At 37.5% G+C, this 17,710-nt stretch overlaps 4 protein-coding genes across 5 annotated transcripts; 3 read left to right on the top strand and 1 right to left on the bottom strand.

The window, feature by feature from the left end:
• LOC104785894 (serine/threonine-protein kinase KIPK1) lies at positions 161-4,288 on the top strand. Its single transcript, XM_010511181.2, is given in 4 exon segments — positions 161-346; positions 1,051-1,900; positions 1,902-3,229; positions 3,325-4,288. Coding segments are annotated over 3 exon segments (2,889 nt in total). The 5' UTR covers positions 161-346; positions 1,051-1,204; the 3' UTR covers positions 4,190-4,288.
• On the top strand, positions 4,796-5,724 carry LOC104785891. Its single transcript, XM_010511177.2, has 4 exons — positions 4,796-5,081; positions 5,237-5,347; positions 5,445-5,525; positions 5,628-5,724. The coding sequence occupies exons 1-4, from the start codon at positions 4,881-4,883 to the stop codon at positions 5,700-5,702; spliced, it is 468 nt and encodes a 155-aa protein (XP_010509479.1). The 5' UTR covers positions 4,796-4,880; the 3' UTR covers positions 5,703-5,724.
• On the bottom strand, positions 5,345-10,521 carry LOC104785892 (acyl-CoA-binding domain-containing protein 5). 2 transcript variants are annotated; one of them, XM_010511179.2, is made up of 17 exons: positions 10,363-10,521; positions 10,174-10,271; positions 9,506-9,647; positions 9,381-9,409; positions 9,179-9,275; positions 9,043-9,098; positions 8,849-8,956; positions 8,410-8,466; positions 8,208-8,299; positions 7,989-8,073; positions 7,645-7,800; positions 7,224-7,306; positions 6,952-7,125; positions 6,757-6,872; positions 6,310-6,394; positions 5,850-5,951; positions 5,345-5,634 (listed from the first exon to the last, which is right to left on the bottom strand). In XM_010511179.2, exons 1-16 carry the CDS (start codon positions 10,422-10,424, stop codon positions 5,895-5,897), a joined length of 1,497 nt encoding a protein of 498 aa, XP_010509481.1. In that variant the 5' UTR covers positions 10,425-10,521; the 3' UTR covers positions 5,345-5,634; positions 5,850-5,894. The 2 variants fall into 2 exon arrangements, with proteins under 2 accessions (XP_010509481.1, XP_010509480.1); XM_010511178.2 differs by having other exon boundaries at positions 5,345-5,735; positions 10,363-10,520.
• Positions 10,634-16,048, top strand: LOC104785893 (BTB/POZ domain-containing protein FBL11-like). Its single transcript, XM_010511180.2, is given in 20 exon segments — positions 10,634-10,888; positions 10,975-11,025; positions 11,142-11,262; positions 11,348-11,489; positions 11,578-11,627; positions 11,810-11,898; positions 11,977-12,082; positions 12,343-12,379; positions 12,467-12,618; positions 12,925-13,408; positions 13,604-13,864; positions 13,947-14,092; positions 14,216-14,563; positions 14,644-14,842; positions 14,845-14,877; positions 14,967-15,022; positions 15,171-15,251; positions 15,385-15,429; positions 15,513-15,581; positions 15,740-16,048. Coding segments are annotated over 20 exon segments (2,829 nt in total). The 5' UTR covers positions 10,634-10,691; the 3' UTR covers positions 15,902-16,048.

The following is a 17,710-nucleotide window of genomic DNA, read 5'->3' as shown; positions in this document are numbered from 1 at the left end:
GATTGATGTGAAATGTAATGAACAAGAAAGAAAGAAACGAACGAATTTGGACGTAAAATTTTCGTATATTTTGACAAAGAGACCCGCAAATATATGCTTTTAGGGGCCTACTGACTTCACATTTCAACTTTATCATTTACACTAAACACCAAAATCCCCGACAAATTTAAAGTTTTTTTTTTTTTTCTTTTTTTCCTCACTCTCTCTCTATCTCTAGTTCTAGCTCTGTGGATTCTCTTCAAAGCTCAGACCTTTAGGCTCTTTAGGGTTCTTCTGGGGAATCTCTATGAGCTCTGGAAATCACACACTCTAGAACCTGTTTTTGCCTCCTAATGTTGTTATTTGGGTACGCCTCTGTTCTCTTGCTTCTGCATTTTTCGATCTTTGTTTTGTTGCTTTTGATGAGATTTGGGGACCATCCTCAGGGTGATTTCAAGTTTCCTTTTTTCTTTTCTTTTCTGCATCTATTGTTTCTGGACACTGAGCTTGTGTATTGTCCAGTGGGAGTAAGCTTTAACTCATTTTGGATTTGATGTGAATCACTTATCATTTTTGTTTATGTTAGCTTCATGAGATCTGGGTCTGGGATCGAGATTGCTAGAAGTTCTTGCTTTGATTTCACATTTGATTTAGTTTGAATTTGCTAATCTCTTGTTGGGTTTGGTTAGTATTTTGCTTATTTTTTTCATTAGCTGAAGTGACTTGAACCTGGCTTATGGTTTTGAACCTTTGATGAGTTTCTTTCTATTAAAAGTTTGGGTTTCCCTACAAAAATGTGTTCTTTTTGTTGATTAAAAGAGTCTATCTGTACTTGTGTAGGGTTCATCATTTGAGTCTATAAGACTTAACTATAATGACTTTTCACTGTTCATATCCTTTTTTAAAATCTGTTGTTTCCCTTTAAAGCTCCTTACTTTGTTGTGTTTGTTCATCATTTCATGCCTCTGTTACATCTTCCTTTCTTCTTCCCTTTACTCCACAGTAATATTGCTCTTTAATTATCCATAAGGCCTGTTTCTCATTAGATACAGGGGATTGTGATTGTTGCAGGGTGTTGTACTCGGATCTTTAGGATGAATCAAGGAAGATGAGTCTCTCACGGTCTTTCCAAAACAAACTCGTGATTTAAGTAGCAACGGTTTCTGAAGTCTTGGAGTGATATCGGCATGAGGAGCTGTCCACTGTTGTAAAGTAAGTTATCGCGATGGGATCATTCGTGGGTGCTTGTGAAATTGTTGAGGAGAAGGATGTGGTCAGGTTGGCCAAACATTCTAGCAGATATTGTATGCCACCTTTAGGATCAAGTAACGATATGGAGCAGCGTCCTGCGTTGAAGTCAGGGTACCAAGGTTCTATGGAGTATGACATTGATCAGCTTTTCCAGTCTATAACTATAAAACCATCACCTCAAAGAATGATGGGCTCTTCTTTCCATCATCTTGAGACGAGCGCAAGTGCTGGTACAAGCAGGTGCACAAGTGCTGGTACGAGCAGGAGCACAAGCCCTTCAAAAAAAGGCGCTACGAAAAAGCCCTTTCCTATGGGAACGCCTCGATCACCAAGAGTTGGCCACTCTGATTCAATATCACTGAAGCAGGCTCTGAGAGATCTTTGCATCTCCAAGGCATCAGAAATGGCTGCCCAGAAACGGTTATCAAAATCTGCAGCTGCATCTCCGAGGGTTTCTGAAGCTGACAGGATAAAGAGTCTTTATAGACAAGTTTTGAATGAATCTGCTGGCAGGTCTGGGATACCTGTGGACAAGGGTAAAAGCTTGGTTGAAATATCTTTGACTCCGGTAGACGATATACCCAGCTCCTCCCAGAGTGTACCTCAGCGGTTTGAGCCTTCTGACTCCATATCTGAACCATCTCAGGCTGAAATACTTCTCCCTTTAAAATGGAAACAGATCAGGATTAAAGACAGTGGGATGTCAAATGTCTGAAACTTCGTTAGTGCAGAAATCCAACAATTCTGGATCTTCTTTTAGTTCTGGTAGTGGAGATTATGAGTTACAGATAGAAGAAAATGCTTCATATCCTCCTCATGTTGTTATTGAAGATAGTTTGGTAGAGATAGACAAACATGTTACCTCGCTACCTTCGTGTTCTGGCAGCAAAGTTTATGCTGAAGAGCTAGACAAGAACATCGTATCATCAGCTAGACTGAAAAGTGAGCCAACAGTTTTGATCTCAGAGCTAAAAGGAAAGTTGGGTGATGCACCTAGTTCAGGAACTGAGGACACAAAATTGGTAAGCAAGGTAACAAAAAATATGCCTCGTCCCAAATCGCGGCCGAAAAGGCGGATTTTGGTTAAAAGGAAGTTAAGAATCGCTGTAGCTTCTGCTACGAAAGTGGTCGAGGAAGTTGATACTTCCTTAGCAGAGCCTAGTGCAAGTCAAGTTTTGTGCCAGAAATGCCACTGTGCGGTAAAGAGCACCAGCACTGAAAACCACCTTCCCACAAATACTAATAGCAATGAGAAATGCTCAAACGATTTGATATCTTTCTCAAAAGATGTCAGTATAGAAGCAGATCAAGAATCACTCGCAAGCCCGCGTCTCATTCGCATTGTGAAGTGTAGTAAAGAGCCCAACAAGGATTCTTCTGATTCTTGTGAGGTTAGTGATAGCGGTGAAGCTGTCATTGTCATGAAACAAGAAGTCTCTCCAAGTAATTATAGTGGAAAAGGTGATGCAGATGAACAGGTAAGAGAGAATCCAACTTCCAGCGAAAAGTTTGAATTCTCGTTGAGCTCAAAGAATAGCCTAGGGGATTATAGCAGCAGCACAAGCATGAGTGAGGAGAGCAATCTGAGCAGGTTTAGCTGTGGGAATAAACCTCACATGTCTATGGATGTGAGATGGGAAGCAATTAAGCATGTTAAGTTGCAATACGGCTCTTTAGGACTCAGACATTTCAACCTTTTGAAAAAGCTTGGTTGTGGAGATATCGGAACAGTCTATCTTGCCGAGCTGGTTGGTACAAACTGCCTGTTTGCCATAAAGGTCATGGATAACGAGTTCTTGGCCCGAAGGAAAAAGACACCAAGGGCACAAGCAGAACGGGCAATCCTTAAAATGTTGGACCATCCTTTTCTGCCTACCTTGTATGCGCAATTTACTTCAGATAACTTATCGTGTCTGGTAATGGAGTATTGTCCTGGTGGTGATCTTCATGTCCTGAGGCAGAAACAGCTCAGCAGGTGTTTCTCCGAACCCGCAGCTAGGTAAGGCTACATTTCACATTGTTGTTACGAATTTGTACTTCTTGTTAGCAAATTCAGTGGTAATATACAGTGAAACTGATGATATTTGTTCACAGGTTCTATGTAGCAGAAATCCTCCTTGCGCTGGAGTACTTACACATGCTTGGTGTTATATACCGAGATTTGAAACCAGAGAACATTCTCGTCCGAGAAGATGGTCACATCATGCTTACAGATTTTGACCTCTCACTCAGATGTGCGGTGAACCCGACTCTTCTCAGATCAACTTCCCCACCTGAGAAAGATCCCGCAAGGATGTCGGGTCTATACAACACATCCAATTGCATACAACCTTTATGTATTGAACCATCGTGTCGGGTCCCATGTTTCAGTCCTAGGCTCTTATCAACCCAAGCTAGAAACTCAAAACCAAGAAAAACGAAAAGGCCTGATCTTTTGACCCAGCAGTTCAGGTCATTGCCTCAGCTTGTGGCTGAACCAACCGAAGCAAGATCAAATTCGTTTGTGGGAACGCACGAGTACTTGGCCCCAGAGATCATCAAAGGAGAAGGACATGGTGCTGCAGTAGACTGGTGGACATTCGGAGTGCTTCTCTATGAGCTTTTATATGGGAAGACGCCTTTCAAAGGTTATGACAATGAGGAGACGCTGTCTAATGTTGTATACCAGAGCCTCAAGTTTCCTGACAGCCCTCTCGTGAGCTTCCAGGCAAAGGAGCTGATCAGAAAGCTGCTGGTGAAGGATCCAGAGAGTCGTCTCGGGTCAGTGAAAGGAGCTGCAGAGATTAAAAGACATCCTTTCTTCGAAGGATTGAATTGGGCTCTCATCCGATGTGCCATACCGCCTGAGCTGCCTGATATCTATGACAATGGTGCAACGGAAGCGACTTCTCCTGAGGGGAATAATAGGTATCTTGAATGTAAAGCCATCGGAGATCATCTCGAGTTCGAGTTGTTTTAGACGATAGGAAAGACATTCTAAGCAGACAGGAAACTTTTCTGTTTAAGCTTTTATCTATTCTAAGTCTCATAGGTAAAGTTTTACCTCTATTTTTTCTTATTGGCTTACTATATTGATTAAGAATCTGATTTGAAATCGTAAACAGTAGAGATGAACTGGAAACAATGTTTTCGTTCATTTCATTCAAGTTTCTCGTATGAAGCAGACAAATTCGAATCAACACTAATTCTAAGAATCTTAGTAACTGCATCATTGATTCATTGACATGGCTCAGGAATAAGATGGCATTAATAACATTAACCAACAGGCACATACAGGTTGTATGCAATTGGTTTAGTAATTAATGAAGAAGTTTGTTCAACTTTTGTATGGACTTTTCGTGGAATTGTTTAAAAGTTATAAAATCCCACACAAGTTGGTGAGTATAGTTAGCCCAGTCCCATCCTTTAATGTCCTCAACCAAGTGCCTACTATTCTTTAAGGAATTTAGAGAAGAACCTTTTTCTTTACTTTTCCTTTGGCGGGATTTGCTTTGGTTTGGAATGGTGTCACGGCAAAGCAATCTCCTTTAAGAAGGTTGAAGCAAAAGCAAAAGCCCAAAAAAAGAAAGAAAGCAAACACTGGAAGTGATAAATAGAGTTGAAGTGTTTGGAGGAGACAATATTAACCCGACCAAAGGAACAACAAGAACATGAGTACCAACAACTCAGGAGCTACAACATCGACCAAAATTAAGCTACCGATGGACGAGAACCAAGAAGAAGAGATATGGCGAAAGTTTCAAGCCCGAGAAGAAGAGATTGAGAGGAAGAAGATGGCGGTTAAGGACAAGATTCAACAACGACTTGGGTTTGCAGAGGAAGCCACAAGAAGCTTGACCCAGACATTAGAAGTAAGTCCAACAGCTATTAACATCAATAGAACCAATACTCTTGAACATGAACTATTAACACCAATCGAAAACATACTCTTCAAAAATGCATGAACGCTACTCACTTTCTCTGAAATCATATATCCATATTTAACAACACCAACATTGTCTCAAAGGGGCTAGAAATCATGGGAGATCCAATGAGGAAGGAAGTGGGGATGGTAAGAAAGAAAATCGAGATGGCAAATCGGGATATCAAATCTTTGTCTCAGAGCTGCCAGAAGAAGGTTTCATATAAGTCTTTCTTAACAATCCTGCTTCTTTTTACATCTACAACTCTTTTATGTTCATCAATAGTCACACCAGATGATAAATATATGACAGGAGAAGGAATACAAAGAGGTACTGGAGGCTTTCGAAGAAAAGAACAAAGAAAAAGCTCACCTTGTTTCAATCTTAATGGAGGTAAATCAATCGTACCCTATCACAGATCTGATTCTCTAAGACTTTTAGCTTTAAGGATTGCACTTGTGATACTGATCCTAATCTCGGTGATCTTCTTGGCAGCTACTGGCTGAAAGTGAAAGAGTAAGGGTGAAGAAGCTGGATGAGATCAACAAGACTGTTGGGTCCTTGCGATAATGGAATTTACTTTTTACATGGAAACCTGTTTGCCTGTTTGAGGTTTTGGCATTATGTATGTATTAAAATTCCTTTCTTAAAGTGAGAAAACATGTAAAAGAATGTAATGGAAAAAGGTTTGCCTCAGAGCTTTAAAAAAATTCATACCTAAAGATGATTTTGCTCCTTGTGAGTTTTGTGGCGGGTCCTCAATCAGATTAGAAGGGTTTTGTATTCTTCCAGCAACTTCGGGATATCATTAATCCGCAACTGAGAGTAGCAATCGAATTAGATGTGTCAGAAAGCATGTGGAAATAATGAACCTGATGTGTTTGTTAAGATGCATAAAAGTTGTAAACGAAAAACTAAGGAAGAGATAAGAGTGTAATGCATATAGTCAATGCTGATATGCATCACAGTGGTAACATGACAGTGAAAACTAAGCAAAGTAGAGATAAAGAGTACATATGCGAAAATCAACTTAAAAATAAACAATTAAGGCTCAGAACACGATGTGATGTAAGGTTAGATTCGTATATAAGGGTCACTATGATGATGCAACACATTGATTGATTGGTTTAAAACGTTTCATTAGAGCTAATAACAGGAGAAAATCACACGGTATTACCTCGGACGAACTTTTGATATGATAAAACGTAAAGGTCTTCGTTCCGGGGAGGCCAAAGTCAGTAGATGCTAAGCTGTTCTGTGCTCTGAGACACACCCGCCATGAGAAACAAATATGTGTGATGAAAGGAAGAAGAAAAAACATAATTTCATAGCATGTCATAGTTTTCAGAAGGGGTACAAAACAATACTTTCTAGTTATTGCGAGAATTTCACAACCTTAAAAAATGAATCAGTATCAATAATTTCACTAGATTAACAAGTCTCAAGGGCATATTCAAGAAACAACGATGATATGACACTCCTAAACTCTCATAGGACTTATCTAAATCATTTTACTGTCATGTGGTGATTCCAGGGGAACAACCATCTGAATCGACATACAAAGATAATCTAAGTAAACAAGAACAAAATCCAAAATAATTGGCAAGGATAAGAAAGAACTCACATATGTTTTCGCGTAACCAGTCGCTGATAATCTCGAAGTAAGGAACCAAGCTCTTTTAGTTGTAAAGTTATTGGAGTGGACTCTTTCCAATGCTGCCGAAGTGCTTGAGCTGCCATCTTTTCATTGAGAAGCATTTTAGTACAGGATAAGACAATCATACATCCGTCATCCTGAAAATGAGAAAGGAAAGATCACCTCAATCATGAAGACCCGATCATCAACTACATCTCCCTCGATTAATCTTGATCCTAATTCAACAAACTCTTGATCTTCTGACTCCTCGGGAATTTGAAAACGCAGCCCTGATGAAACAGATATTCCCATTTTCTTTTGTAAATCAACAATACTGAATCCCTCTTGTCCCCTTTCCTGTAGTGATCAGACTCTCAATTGTTTAAACAAGTTGAAAAGCTAATTTCTGCATTGGCAAGAAACACATAAGATGATATGTAGGTACTCCAATTTACCTTATCCAATTCTCTCTCTGACTCCTTGATTTCAGGAGGATTTTTAACTTGAGGTACAGATGACCTATTCGCTATCGGATCATCTGACAAAAGCAAAAAAGAATAGGGTGAAGTTGTGCTGAAAACGTAGAAGTTTTGAATTAGGCCTTATTTAACACAATAAGAACATTTTCAGAGTTTTAGTGAACTCTAACTTCATAACTTCCAAAAAAAACTTTGATAAATAAAAAAGAGGATGCTAGAAACTGATATGGATCTAATTGCCTATTTATGACCAACACCATGATTGGTTCGTCTAGCGATACTATTTCAATATATAAAATCTATCCAAAGATAATATTGATGATCCGTGTAAACAGAATGATAACTAAGGAGGCAAACTTTAAGAGGTAAAACATCAGTACAAATAAGAATAAAATACCTTCAGGCACCAACCACCAGAGATCGCCGAAGGTCAATTTTCCATCAAAACCACCAATTAGAAGATGACGAGCCCCAATACAAGTCATGGTATGGTAAGCTCGAGGGGGAGGAGGCTCATCATTGCTTATTGGTAAGCGCTTCCACTGAGCGGTTACTGGAATGTGAAAATAAAACTTTAGCAGAAACAATAACAAAGCATATAAAAACTGCACAGAAGAAAAATTATAAAATACATCACAGTTAATCATCTTAGTAGATTTTACTATTGTGAAAAATTCAGGTCGACTTTAGGTGGCGTTGAGAAATTTCCGTGATTAATGGGACGAGTGAGCTACAATCTACCTCTGTCCAAAATTATAGTGTCATTATAATAGACATCATAACGACTCAGCCATCCACCAGTTCCATGTCCTCCAAATAACAGAAGCTGCATAAACGAAATTAATGATGTGAGTGATGTAGGTCACGAACGCATCCATCCCAATACCAAAAAGAAAAATGATTAACATCTTGATTACAGACATAGATAACAAGGAGCATATATGAGCTGAAAAGACATACATAATGCCCTCCAGATGTAACTGTATGGCCACATCGAGATGATGGTGCTTGACCAGGAAGCTTGAGTTGGGTCCATCCAGGGGTTTCACGCTCTTTCTTCCACAACAAAGGTTAACCAAAATATGATCAACAAACAGAAAGTAAGACAAACTAAGAGATAGCCTACTAGATTCAATGAATATTTAAGAAATCACGGATGAACCTTCATCTATCAGACCCTTCAAAGCCCACAAATCACCCATGATTGGGCCACCACCTCCTGCCAAAGATAACCAATTAACCATATCACACACCATACTTTCAGTTTTCTTTTTATCGACTCTAGCGAAACAGACTGTGATCATGACCTATCCTTTAGGGTTGGAAGAGAGTTTCTACAATACATATACCAGATCAAACACATCAAAATCCTTTAACATTGTTTGAAGAATGAAAGGCGGAATAGCAAATTAACATTTGGATTTATATCTTTCAGGATTCTGCTTCTTGAGCAATCACACTTATCAGTTTTGGTGTTCAGTAGAATAAAGGGGGCGACACTTGAGTAACAATATACCAAACATCTCAAGACAATTAAGGACTGGATCAAAGTGTATTTAGAAGCCAACAGAGAGAATCTACAAAGTTTTGGTGTAGTCTACCTCGGCCGCCGAAAACAAGTAACCGTTTCTCAACCATGGTGGCCGTATGGCCACATCTAGGAGGTGGCAATGAACCCGAAACCGAAAGCTCCATCCATTCAAGGGACACTGACGATACCAAGAAAGTAAGCATTGTCAGCAAATAATAGAGTTTATTGCAAAACGAAAACTAGAAGAGAGAAATTAAGATTTACTTGTATCCATAACATATACATCTGACAACCACTTTTTGCCATCCCAGCCGCCACACCTGCCGACGATCTAAGATTTAGCTACATGCAGCAAGATTAAAAATATACCTAATGATGATGTCTAAAGTTTGATACTTACAAAACAATTTTCTGGTTCCCAATAGCAGCAGCGGCAGCAAAATCACGAGGTGTAGGTAAGTCGCCAAAGCTAGTCAGCTCAGACCACTGCCATATATCTGCAGCAAATGTTAGCAGCCATCATGAATAAGAATATCATAGAAGTGTCAAAGCATAGTACTAAAAATCCCTAGGCAGGTCTCACACAACATTTACATACATACCTGTATCTAGAACCCAAAAGTCTCCCAACCTGAATTTGATTTATAGAAAACAAGCAATTTAAGGTCAGTGAAAAACAGAATGTAAAGCCGCTATAACTTAAAAAAATATACCATTGTGTGAGTACCTCTTGCCACCAGAACGTCCACCAAAGATGAACATATGGCAATCAATAGTGATGGCAACATGAAATGCACGCGGTGTAGGACCGACTTGTCCTTCTTCAGACTCGCTGCCAGTACATTCTGGCTCAAACCAAAGTTTGTTCTCTAGTCGACAGGATAAAGAACAAAACAATCATAAGAACAACCAATCTTAACATGATCAATGACGCTAATGGGAAAACCATACACTGACATATATAAAAGTATAACCAACTACACTCAAAGACCATAAAGAAACCAATTTCACTGATACTCAAAAAAAGAGAACAAGAATATGAAGGTACTAAACAAAACAAGCACAACCGGTAAGACAGTATCTATCTTTTTCTATCTACAACACCTAATCGAAGTATCTCATGTGAAGTTTTTAGCTTTCTATGTTTTGATAATTCTTAAGTGATAAAAACCATCTTTGATGAAGCAGCACCCCAACCAAGCTAAACACTCGATAAACTACAAGAAAACACTACTCATCACAAGTAAAGCAATCAAAGACAATAACTCATAATAATAATTTTTAAAAAAGCATCTTCCTTTGAGAATAATGAGAGTAAGTAAGCTAAGTTTTCTAAAAAAAACAGAATCAGTCGAGAAAACCAAAAATAAAGGGATCAGAGAATGATGATAATACCAATATCATAAACAATTATGTCATTGAGAAATTTCTTATCAACGAGACCTCCGAACACCACCACCATGGACTTCCCGACATTGACAGCTGTATGCCCACTGATACGAACACCAACAAAATCAGCTGAATTTTAAATCGAGGGCACGACTAAGTAGCTTAGAGAAGAAACAAGATTTTAAAAAATCTCACCTCCGCGGCTGTGGAGGAGTTCCACTGAAATCGGAAGAAGAAGCTTGAACCCAGTGATGCATAATTGAGCCGATGATAACGAAACCTCACGGATCAATCAACAACGTATGAATATCGATTCAAGCGTAGTCGAATTATTTGCAGATCGATCGTAAGAACTATAAAGGACTCTTCTTTGGTTCCGGTTTACTTGAGGATGGTTCGGTTTATTCCGGTAATTAAAAATTTAGGAAGATTTATTTGTTTAGGTTTAAAAGCAGAGAGGAGTTTTGAGTTTTTAATAATTCACAGATTCTATCATCTTTGTGTTTGTTGCAGAGAAGAGAACAATGGCACTAATAAGCTCACTCGACGAATTCGTAATCCTCGTTGTGAAGAAGGATCATTGTCTTCAACATGAACAAGACGCGTCTTCTTCTTCTTCTCCGAGTCAAGTGATTTCAATCTCAGCTTCTGAAATTGCATCTTGGGATTTGTTGGAGATACTCGCTTGCGGAAGTGTTAAAATTCGAGTTCATCGAACTAGGCAAGTGATCATATACTACTTCCTCATCCCCCAATTTGCGTTGGTTAGGTTTTATTTATTGATTCTTGCTTCGTTTTCTAATGTAGGCTCATTGAGGAATCCACGTATTTCCACGGCCTTCTAAGCGGAAGCTTCAGGTATATATATATATATATGTATCTGCTTGGTTTTACTTTGGTGTCTGTATTAGTTTTCAATCAAGAGATGATTGAAATTGATTGAAATTGATTAAAATTTGGATTTTGTGTAACAGTGAATCAGGCCTCGATCATATCTCTGTTGAATGGAACCTAGAGACTTTTTTGAACCTTCTCATGTGTTTGTATGGTTACGCCATAGATGTTACATCCACTAGTTTCTTACCTCTATTTGAGGTTAGCTTTTTTTTTTTGTATCAATCATCTCCTCTCATTGATCTTAACATGCTTAATTATTGAAACTCTGAGTGGCGAAATATAGGCTGCACTCTATTTTGGGGTGGAGAAGCTTCTCACTATATGTAGAAGCTGGATTTCAGTGTTGGCATCATCGAATGATCCTGCATCACCTAAACTAGATTTGTCTGACCTTATTCAGATGTGGAGTTTTGGTCTTGAGCATGGTTAGAATAATCTTGCGAGAAATCTCTTATAGTTTATTAAATTAGTTTAATTTTTATATATCATGATTCTTTTGGTGATGCTTTACAGCTGGAGATTTTTTGCCAGATCTCTGTGCGGCTTATCTTGCAAAGAATTTCGTATGTACCACTCACTCTTCCCATCTATCCTTGTAGCTATTGGGTACGCTTGTGTACTCTTTTTCAATGATATGTAGGATGTATGATAGAATATGATGACCTTATTTTCTAAAAGATCTTAACTTCTTCCAGTTTGGTAGTCTTGGTAAGCTAATAACAGATCTTCCTTATGTCTTCTGTAGATGTTGATAAAATCTGATGAGTATTTTGGAAGTGTTCCGTATGAGTTGTTGATCTGTTGCATTAAACATCCTCACCTGACTGTACACAGGTATGTTTGTGCCTATTGTCTATCTTATCATCAGTGTGAACATACCTAAGATTCTCACCTTTGACTAAACTCTGACAGTGAGATGCATCTTGCTGATGCACTTCTTGTTTGGCTTGATGCCGACAGAAGAATGTCTGGCTTTTCGGAGAGTAGGCAGGATAACACAATCAACTTGATGGAACAGGTAACGTTTTGAAGGTCTGTCACCTATGCAGATATAGATTTAACAATGTGATGAGGTTAAAAATTGGTGTAACTCATGTGCTGTAAATTATCAACCTTGTTAGGGATTTTTCTTTTTAAGTACTTTAGGACAAATTGGAATATTAATAATTTTTCTTTGGATTTTTTATTTTATTTTGCGCATTCTATATATATGTTTAGCTCTATTGAACTATGGTTCTCACTTTAGTTTTTCGTGTTTGTTGGTAAATTATATTGTAGGTCCGTTTTAGTCTCTTACCACTGTGGTTTATTGCAGGTAATGTTATGAAAGATGTGTGTGATATTTCTCCAACTTGAGGATGTAGCAGAAATTCATTTAGTTTAGTTTGTTTCCATATTTCAGGAAGAAGCAAGTCTCATGGTTTCTCAAAGTTTGTTGATCAAAGCTTGGAATTGGTGACTAAACTAATAAAAATCCCATCCACATACTTAGTCGATAGTCTAACAGATGGCCCTCCTGCTGATCTTAGACTTCGCCTGACTAAATACACTGAGGTATCTACACTTGAATGAATTTTCTTCCTTGATTTGAGCTATATATGTAGTTGTGTCAGGAATTGTATTTCACGTTTTGCTAGAATTAGTATTTGTGTTGGGCGACTTATAAAGTTCACTTATGTACAGGGTTATAATTAAAAGCTTTTCTAAAGTATCCAACTTTTTCATTACGAAGACACATAAATCCAAGTTCTGTCTTCATTTATTTAGACATTGAATGTCTTTGACTCAATCTGATGAATAGCTGAGTCCTTGAAAGCTTTATGTTGTCCTTTCTAATTACGCCTTTGTTCCCTCATTCAGATATTGGACCTCTCAGGATGCCGGCAGTTAAATGAAGCCAGTCTGCTACTGTCAGTACTTCCTAACTCGTATTTCTCAAATCTCAGGTGGAGAAAGAGTTTGAAAAGTTTCCTAAAGAATCCTGAAGACGATGAAAGCAATCGAGAAAATCTATCTTATGGAACTTTACCAATTTTGTCTTTCGAATCGCTGAAAGAGATTGATATTTCCAAGTGTCAGAGGCTTAACTATAAATTTGTGATCAAGTGCTTCTCTAAGTCATTCCCATCATTAAAAAAACTGAGAGCTGCTTATCTCTTAAACATCAAGGTGTCCACAGTGCTTGAACTTCTCCAGAATTTTCGCCAACTCACTGAAGTTGATTTAACAGTTGATATCGCTCCTATAATACCGGTTCAAGCATCGTTGTTTTACTCTGGCCGAGGTCATTGTTCGCTCTCTAATATCACAAGACTAACGCTGGAGGGTAGAAGTGATATATGTGGTTAGTCTTTTTGTTTGTTTTTGGCTACTTTCTTACACTCCCAATTGTTTGATCTACCGTATCAATCAGCGGATTCCAAATATGCTATACTTTCACAATCCAGATCCCAACTATTTTTCTTGTTGCTTCTAACAAACTTAAAGGTAGCTAACTGTATGTGTTCGTAGCTGATGTGTCCATTTTGCATTGCAACAGATATGGGTCTACAGAGCATCTCTAGACTATGTGTTTCGTTATGTTACCTGAACATAAAAGGGTGTGCACTACTCTCAGATGCATGTATAGCATATGTTATACAGAGGTGTAAGTATTTATGCTCTCTCATAGTTTGCTATACCTCTTTTTCGGAGAATTCGATTTTGGCACTATGCGCTAGTATTTCTATGACCAATGAGCATATGGATTCAAATTCATTAGCATCCAAGCTTCAGATGTTGCACATGACTAAATGCGAGGGTGTGTATTTTTTTTCCATTTCAGTCTCTCTTTAATGTAAAAGATCATGGGCTCTTATATAATTTTAGTGTTACATTTTCAGGAATTAGTGAGACATCGCTTTTTAACTTGATAAGTCAGACACAGAAAATGAAGAGTCTTTGCTTAAGGGATACAAAAGTTTCAGACAGTGTACTATGTGAGTTCCCTGGGTCTTCCTTGGAAGCACTTGATATTTCAAATACCACGGTCAGTCGTTCATTCACTAGTATGGCATATCTTACTTCCACAGGACTTAGCCACATTCAAGTGATACTCTGATTCAGTAATCCATAATGCGTCAGCCCCTCTAACGCGTGGTGGTTTTTACAGATATCTCGGGTGGCTCTTGCTCGTGTACTTAGCAGAAATCCTAATCTAAAAAGCCTCAAAGCCAGGGGATGTAAAAATCTACTTGAGTTACAGGTTGACGGGAGAACTGACTATTCCTCTCCGTTATTTTCTGCTCAAGAGGTGTTTAAAATTTTAAGCAAGGGAAGTGGATTGGAGGAGCTTGAGATTGGTTGGGGGTTTTCTTACTTCTCTCTTGAGTCTTTGAGACCTGCAGTTTCGTTCCTACGAGCTATAAGTGTGGGTTTAGGTGCTTCCTTAGGTGAAGATGCTTTAAAGCTTCTTCCTTCAGCTTGTCCTTTGCTAGAGACCATCGTCCTCTATTTTCAGGTAGTTCTGATTCTTTGAATTTTGAAGTGTGTTATTGAAAGATAGTAGGTCTCTTATTTAACTAATTTTTGGTTTGACAGGAAATATCTGATTCTGCCTTGGCAAGTATCCTGACATCACTGAAGCACCTGCAAGAGTTAGCTTTGTCCTATTGTTTCGGTGACATATCCATTCAAAGTTTCAAGTTCTCTATGCCGAACCTGAGAAAACTAAGGCTTGAGAGGGTAACTCGTCGGATGACTAATGATGATTTATTTGTTCTCACACAAAGCTGTCCGAACTTTCACTAGTAGGATGTTTACACTTAAATTCAGGTACAAACTATATTTTTCTAGGGAACCAAGTCATCTAACCTCATAATCATGTGCTATTTCTTAATTTTGTTTTGATATTTATCTCTCAGATTGTCAACCTATCATCTCAGCTGGATGGCCGGGAATGATTACTCTTCATCTAGAGGTTTGTTTGGACCCTTTAGCTTATTAGTAATCTCTTACTAATCCTTAAGATTGTCTTTCATCTTAAGGTATCATGATGTACCAAACGGAAACTTTTAGAAGAACAGTAACTCACTTTTATAACTACGTTAACCATGTTTGGGTGGTAGGAATGTGGAAGTATAACAGATAATGGTGTTACTTCTCTCTATGGTTGCATTGCTCTCGAAGACCTTTTGCTTCGGCACAACGTGAGTTCTCTTTTATATATCCATTCTCTTTCGTACTATGTCACATCTCCCTCAGCTAGAACTAGAAAATCTCTTTGATATGTCAAGCATTATCAACAGTTTCCATATTCCTGTTTTCTTTTTCTGTTTTAAGGGCTCTGGAATACAGAAAAGCTTCCTTCTTGATGCTACTTTGAAGGTAAATTTCGGGCACTCTCCATACCTTAACTTATTATATGATAGGAGATCTTTTTGATTTATTTTTAGCTTAACAACGAGCAGTTTCCAATGCTTCGGCTGGCATCTCTGGACATGTGTGATGCAAAGGAAAGCGGCTTCGATGTCCCAGAGGTAAGTAATGACAGAGAACACCTAAGCAAGTTTTACACAGTAGATAGAGAACACCATATGTTATACTACCTTCTTTGTAGCTTAAAAGCAAATATTCACATGCGGCAAGATTAAGATACTTTTTGGTCATAATCGTCAATAATTTTTTGGAGTGGCAGGAGAAAGAAGGAAGTCAATTCTTAAGCATTGTGAAGATCAGTAGATGCAAGTCTGAGAGATGCGCGTTGGGAAGAGTCTTGGCTCCTGTGCATAGAGAGACGCTGGTTATGCTATGGAATGGCCAAAACTACACTAAAACGCTTATCAAACAAAGACTTTGATTACCCCACTCTATTACACTACACTTTATTATGTGTGTTTTTAGTTGGTTTAGATTTTATTGATGTAGCTGAAAGATTTTTGTTTCGAATTCACTTTCGGTGTAGTTGTAGATTAAATTTCATGCAACTTGACCATCCTGTCTTAAATGTGGTTGATCGCACATAAAACGTGTTAATAATAGTGAATACTTAAAAAACAAACGAAAATTATATATTTCGAAAAGTAGGTTTGTTTTTATTGATGCTCGGATGCTCCCATTCAAGTAGATGGTGAGAGATTAATTTATAATGCTGATTACAAAATCACTAAAGAAATTGGTTATTACATTGTTAAGTTTTTAGTAAAAACTTTTTACAACTATTTAGGCTATGAGATACTATATTAAACGATCCCGGGAGTTGACTATTTATTTAGATTTTGTGCTGATTTCATAAGATGTTTGACAAAAACGAAGAAAAAGTCAACTTAGCAGTTCTTAATTTGTTATCAACTTATCAACCTAGGTTTTTATTTAAAATATAAGATTTTAATTAATAATTAAATTTAATATTGACCCCAAAAAAAAAATGGCCATTAGAATGTGATTTTACCGTACGAAGGTTTCGGGGGTAAATAAAGCAGTCATACATCGAAGTATTAATTAACGTTGAAGTCAATTTTATATAGTTGGCCGTTGGGGACAAATTGAAATTAATATCTTATGTGGACAGCTTTTTTATTGGGATCTTCTCGTAATACTTGCCATTTTTGTGGACATCTTTCGTTTAGTTAAGGATCCATTTTAATACTTAAGAACTATATTATGATGGATCTGATCATAGTGTTTCAAGGATAACGTAATCGACATCTGTTTTATTATTGGGGTGGGAAATTATGTTATATATTGTTATTCTTGTACGTACATGTATAACGTGCAGTGAAAGTTTTGAGTTTTTGCCAGGTCAAAATATGATGAAATGTGAACTGTTTTAACGTATGATCAAGTCATGTAAACCGTCCATATATATAAAAATCATAAACTAACGACGCTCTCTGCTCATTTATTAGGAAATGGAAACGAATAAACACTATGAATACAAATATAATAATTAAAAAATTCGTCATAGGTGACACCATAGATTACGTGTGCATGTGTTGTTTAAATTAAACGAGATAAATAATATAAATGGTTCATTAATTCCATAACGAAGGATCGGATAATTATACTAATAATATAATTATAAACACAGAAGATAATATCGTGTTGGTGTAGTTTCAATTCAACTAAATTCCTTTTGTATTATTTTATAGCTTTGTTGTTGTAGTCTTTCATATGGATCTTTTGAGCGTCTAGTCTAAGTATATATATCTCTAACTCTAGAATGGGTATCACTGAACCAGTAGTTTTATATCAATTGTACAGTCTACAAGAACGTCACTAATTTTTGCCATTGTTTGGAATAAATTAAAAGGAGTAATTTGTAATGTGTTCTTTTCACGATTAAGGTTGTGAATTATCCAAAACTTGATCAATGAGTAATGAGTTTGTGAATTTTTGTATAAAAACTTGACCACAGTTGAAAAAAGGAATCAGCCAATGCCAATCTGTTCCTCACATGGCTACTATTCTGCAAATTTTGTAAAACAAATAATTAAACATTTTGGGAATTCTCTCTAAATCTTAAAAAGATTTGAATTTGACTATTATTATAATTAATGATTGTGGTTATGATGATGCCACACATCATTATTATTGTATTAATGGAATGCATGGGGAATTGCCAAACTTGAAGACCTTTGTCATGTGATGAAAATCCCTTACTTCGTGG

The sequence above is a fragment of the Camelina sativa genome, chromosome 5, assembly GCF_000633955.1.
Source record: "Camelina sativa cultivar DH55 chromosome 5, Cs, whole genome shotgun sequence".
Taxonomy (NCBI): Eukaryota; Viridiplantae; Streptophyta; class Magnoliopsida; order Brassicales; family Brassicaceae; genus Camelina; species Camelina sativa.
Note: the sequence above shows the minus strand (reverse complement) of the source record. Positions and strands in the feature narration are given on the sequence as shown.

What these genes read in the sequence shown, in the direction of transcription:
- LOC104785891 (XM_010511177.2), top strand. Translation starts at nt 4,881, where the DNA reads ATGAGTACCAACAACTCAGGAGCTACAACATCGACCAAAATTAAGCTA. An exon ending in GCTTGACCCAGACATTAGAA is followed by an intron (nt 5,082 to 5,236) that starts GTAAGTCCAACA and finishes ATTGTCTCAAAG; the next exon opens with GGGCTAGAAATCATGGGAGA. An exon ending in CTCAGAGCTGCCAGAAGAAG is followed by an intron (nt 5,348 to 5,444) that starts GTTTCATATAAG and finishes AATATATGACAG; the next exon opens with GAGAAGGAATACAAAGAGGT.
- LOC104785892 (XM_010511179.2), bottom strand. Translation starts at nt 10,424, where the DNA reads ATGCATCACTGGGTTCAAGCTTCTTCTTCCGATTTCAGTGGAACTCCT. An exon ending in CTTTTGGGTTCTAGATACAG is followed by an intron (nt 9,276 to 9,380) that starts GTATGTATGTAA and finishes CATTTGCTGCAG; the next exon opens with ATATATGGCAGTGGTCTGAG. An exon ending in GAAGGGTCTGATAGATGAAG is followed by an intron (nt 8,300 to 8,409) that starts GTTCATCCGTGA and finishes TGTGGAAGAAAG; the next exon opens with AGCGTGAAACCCCTGGATGG.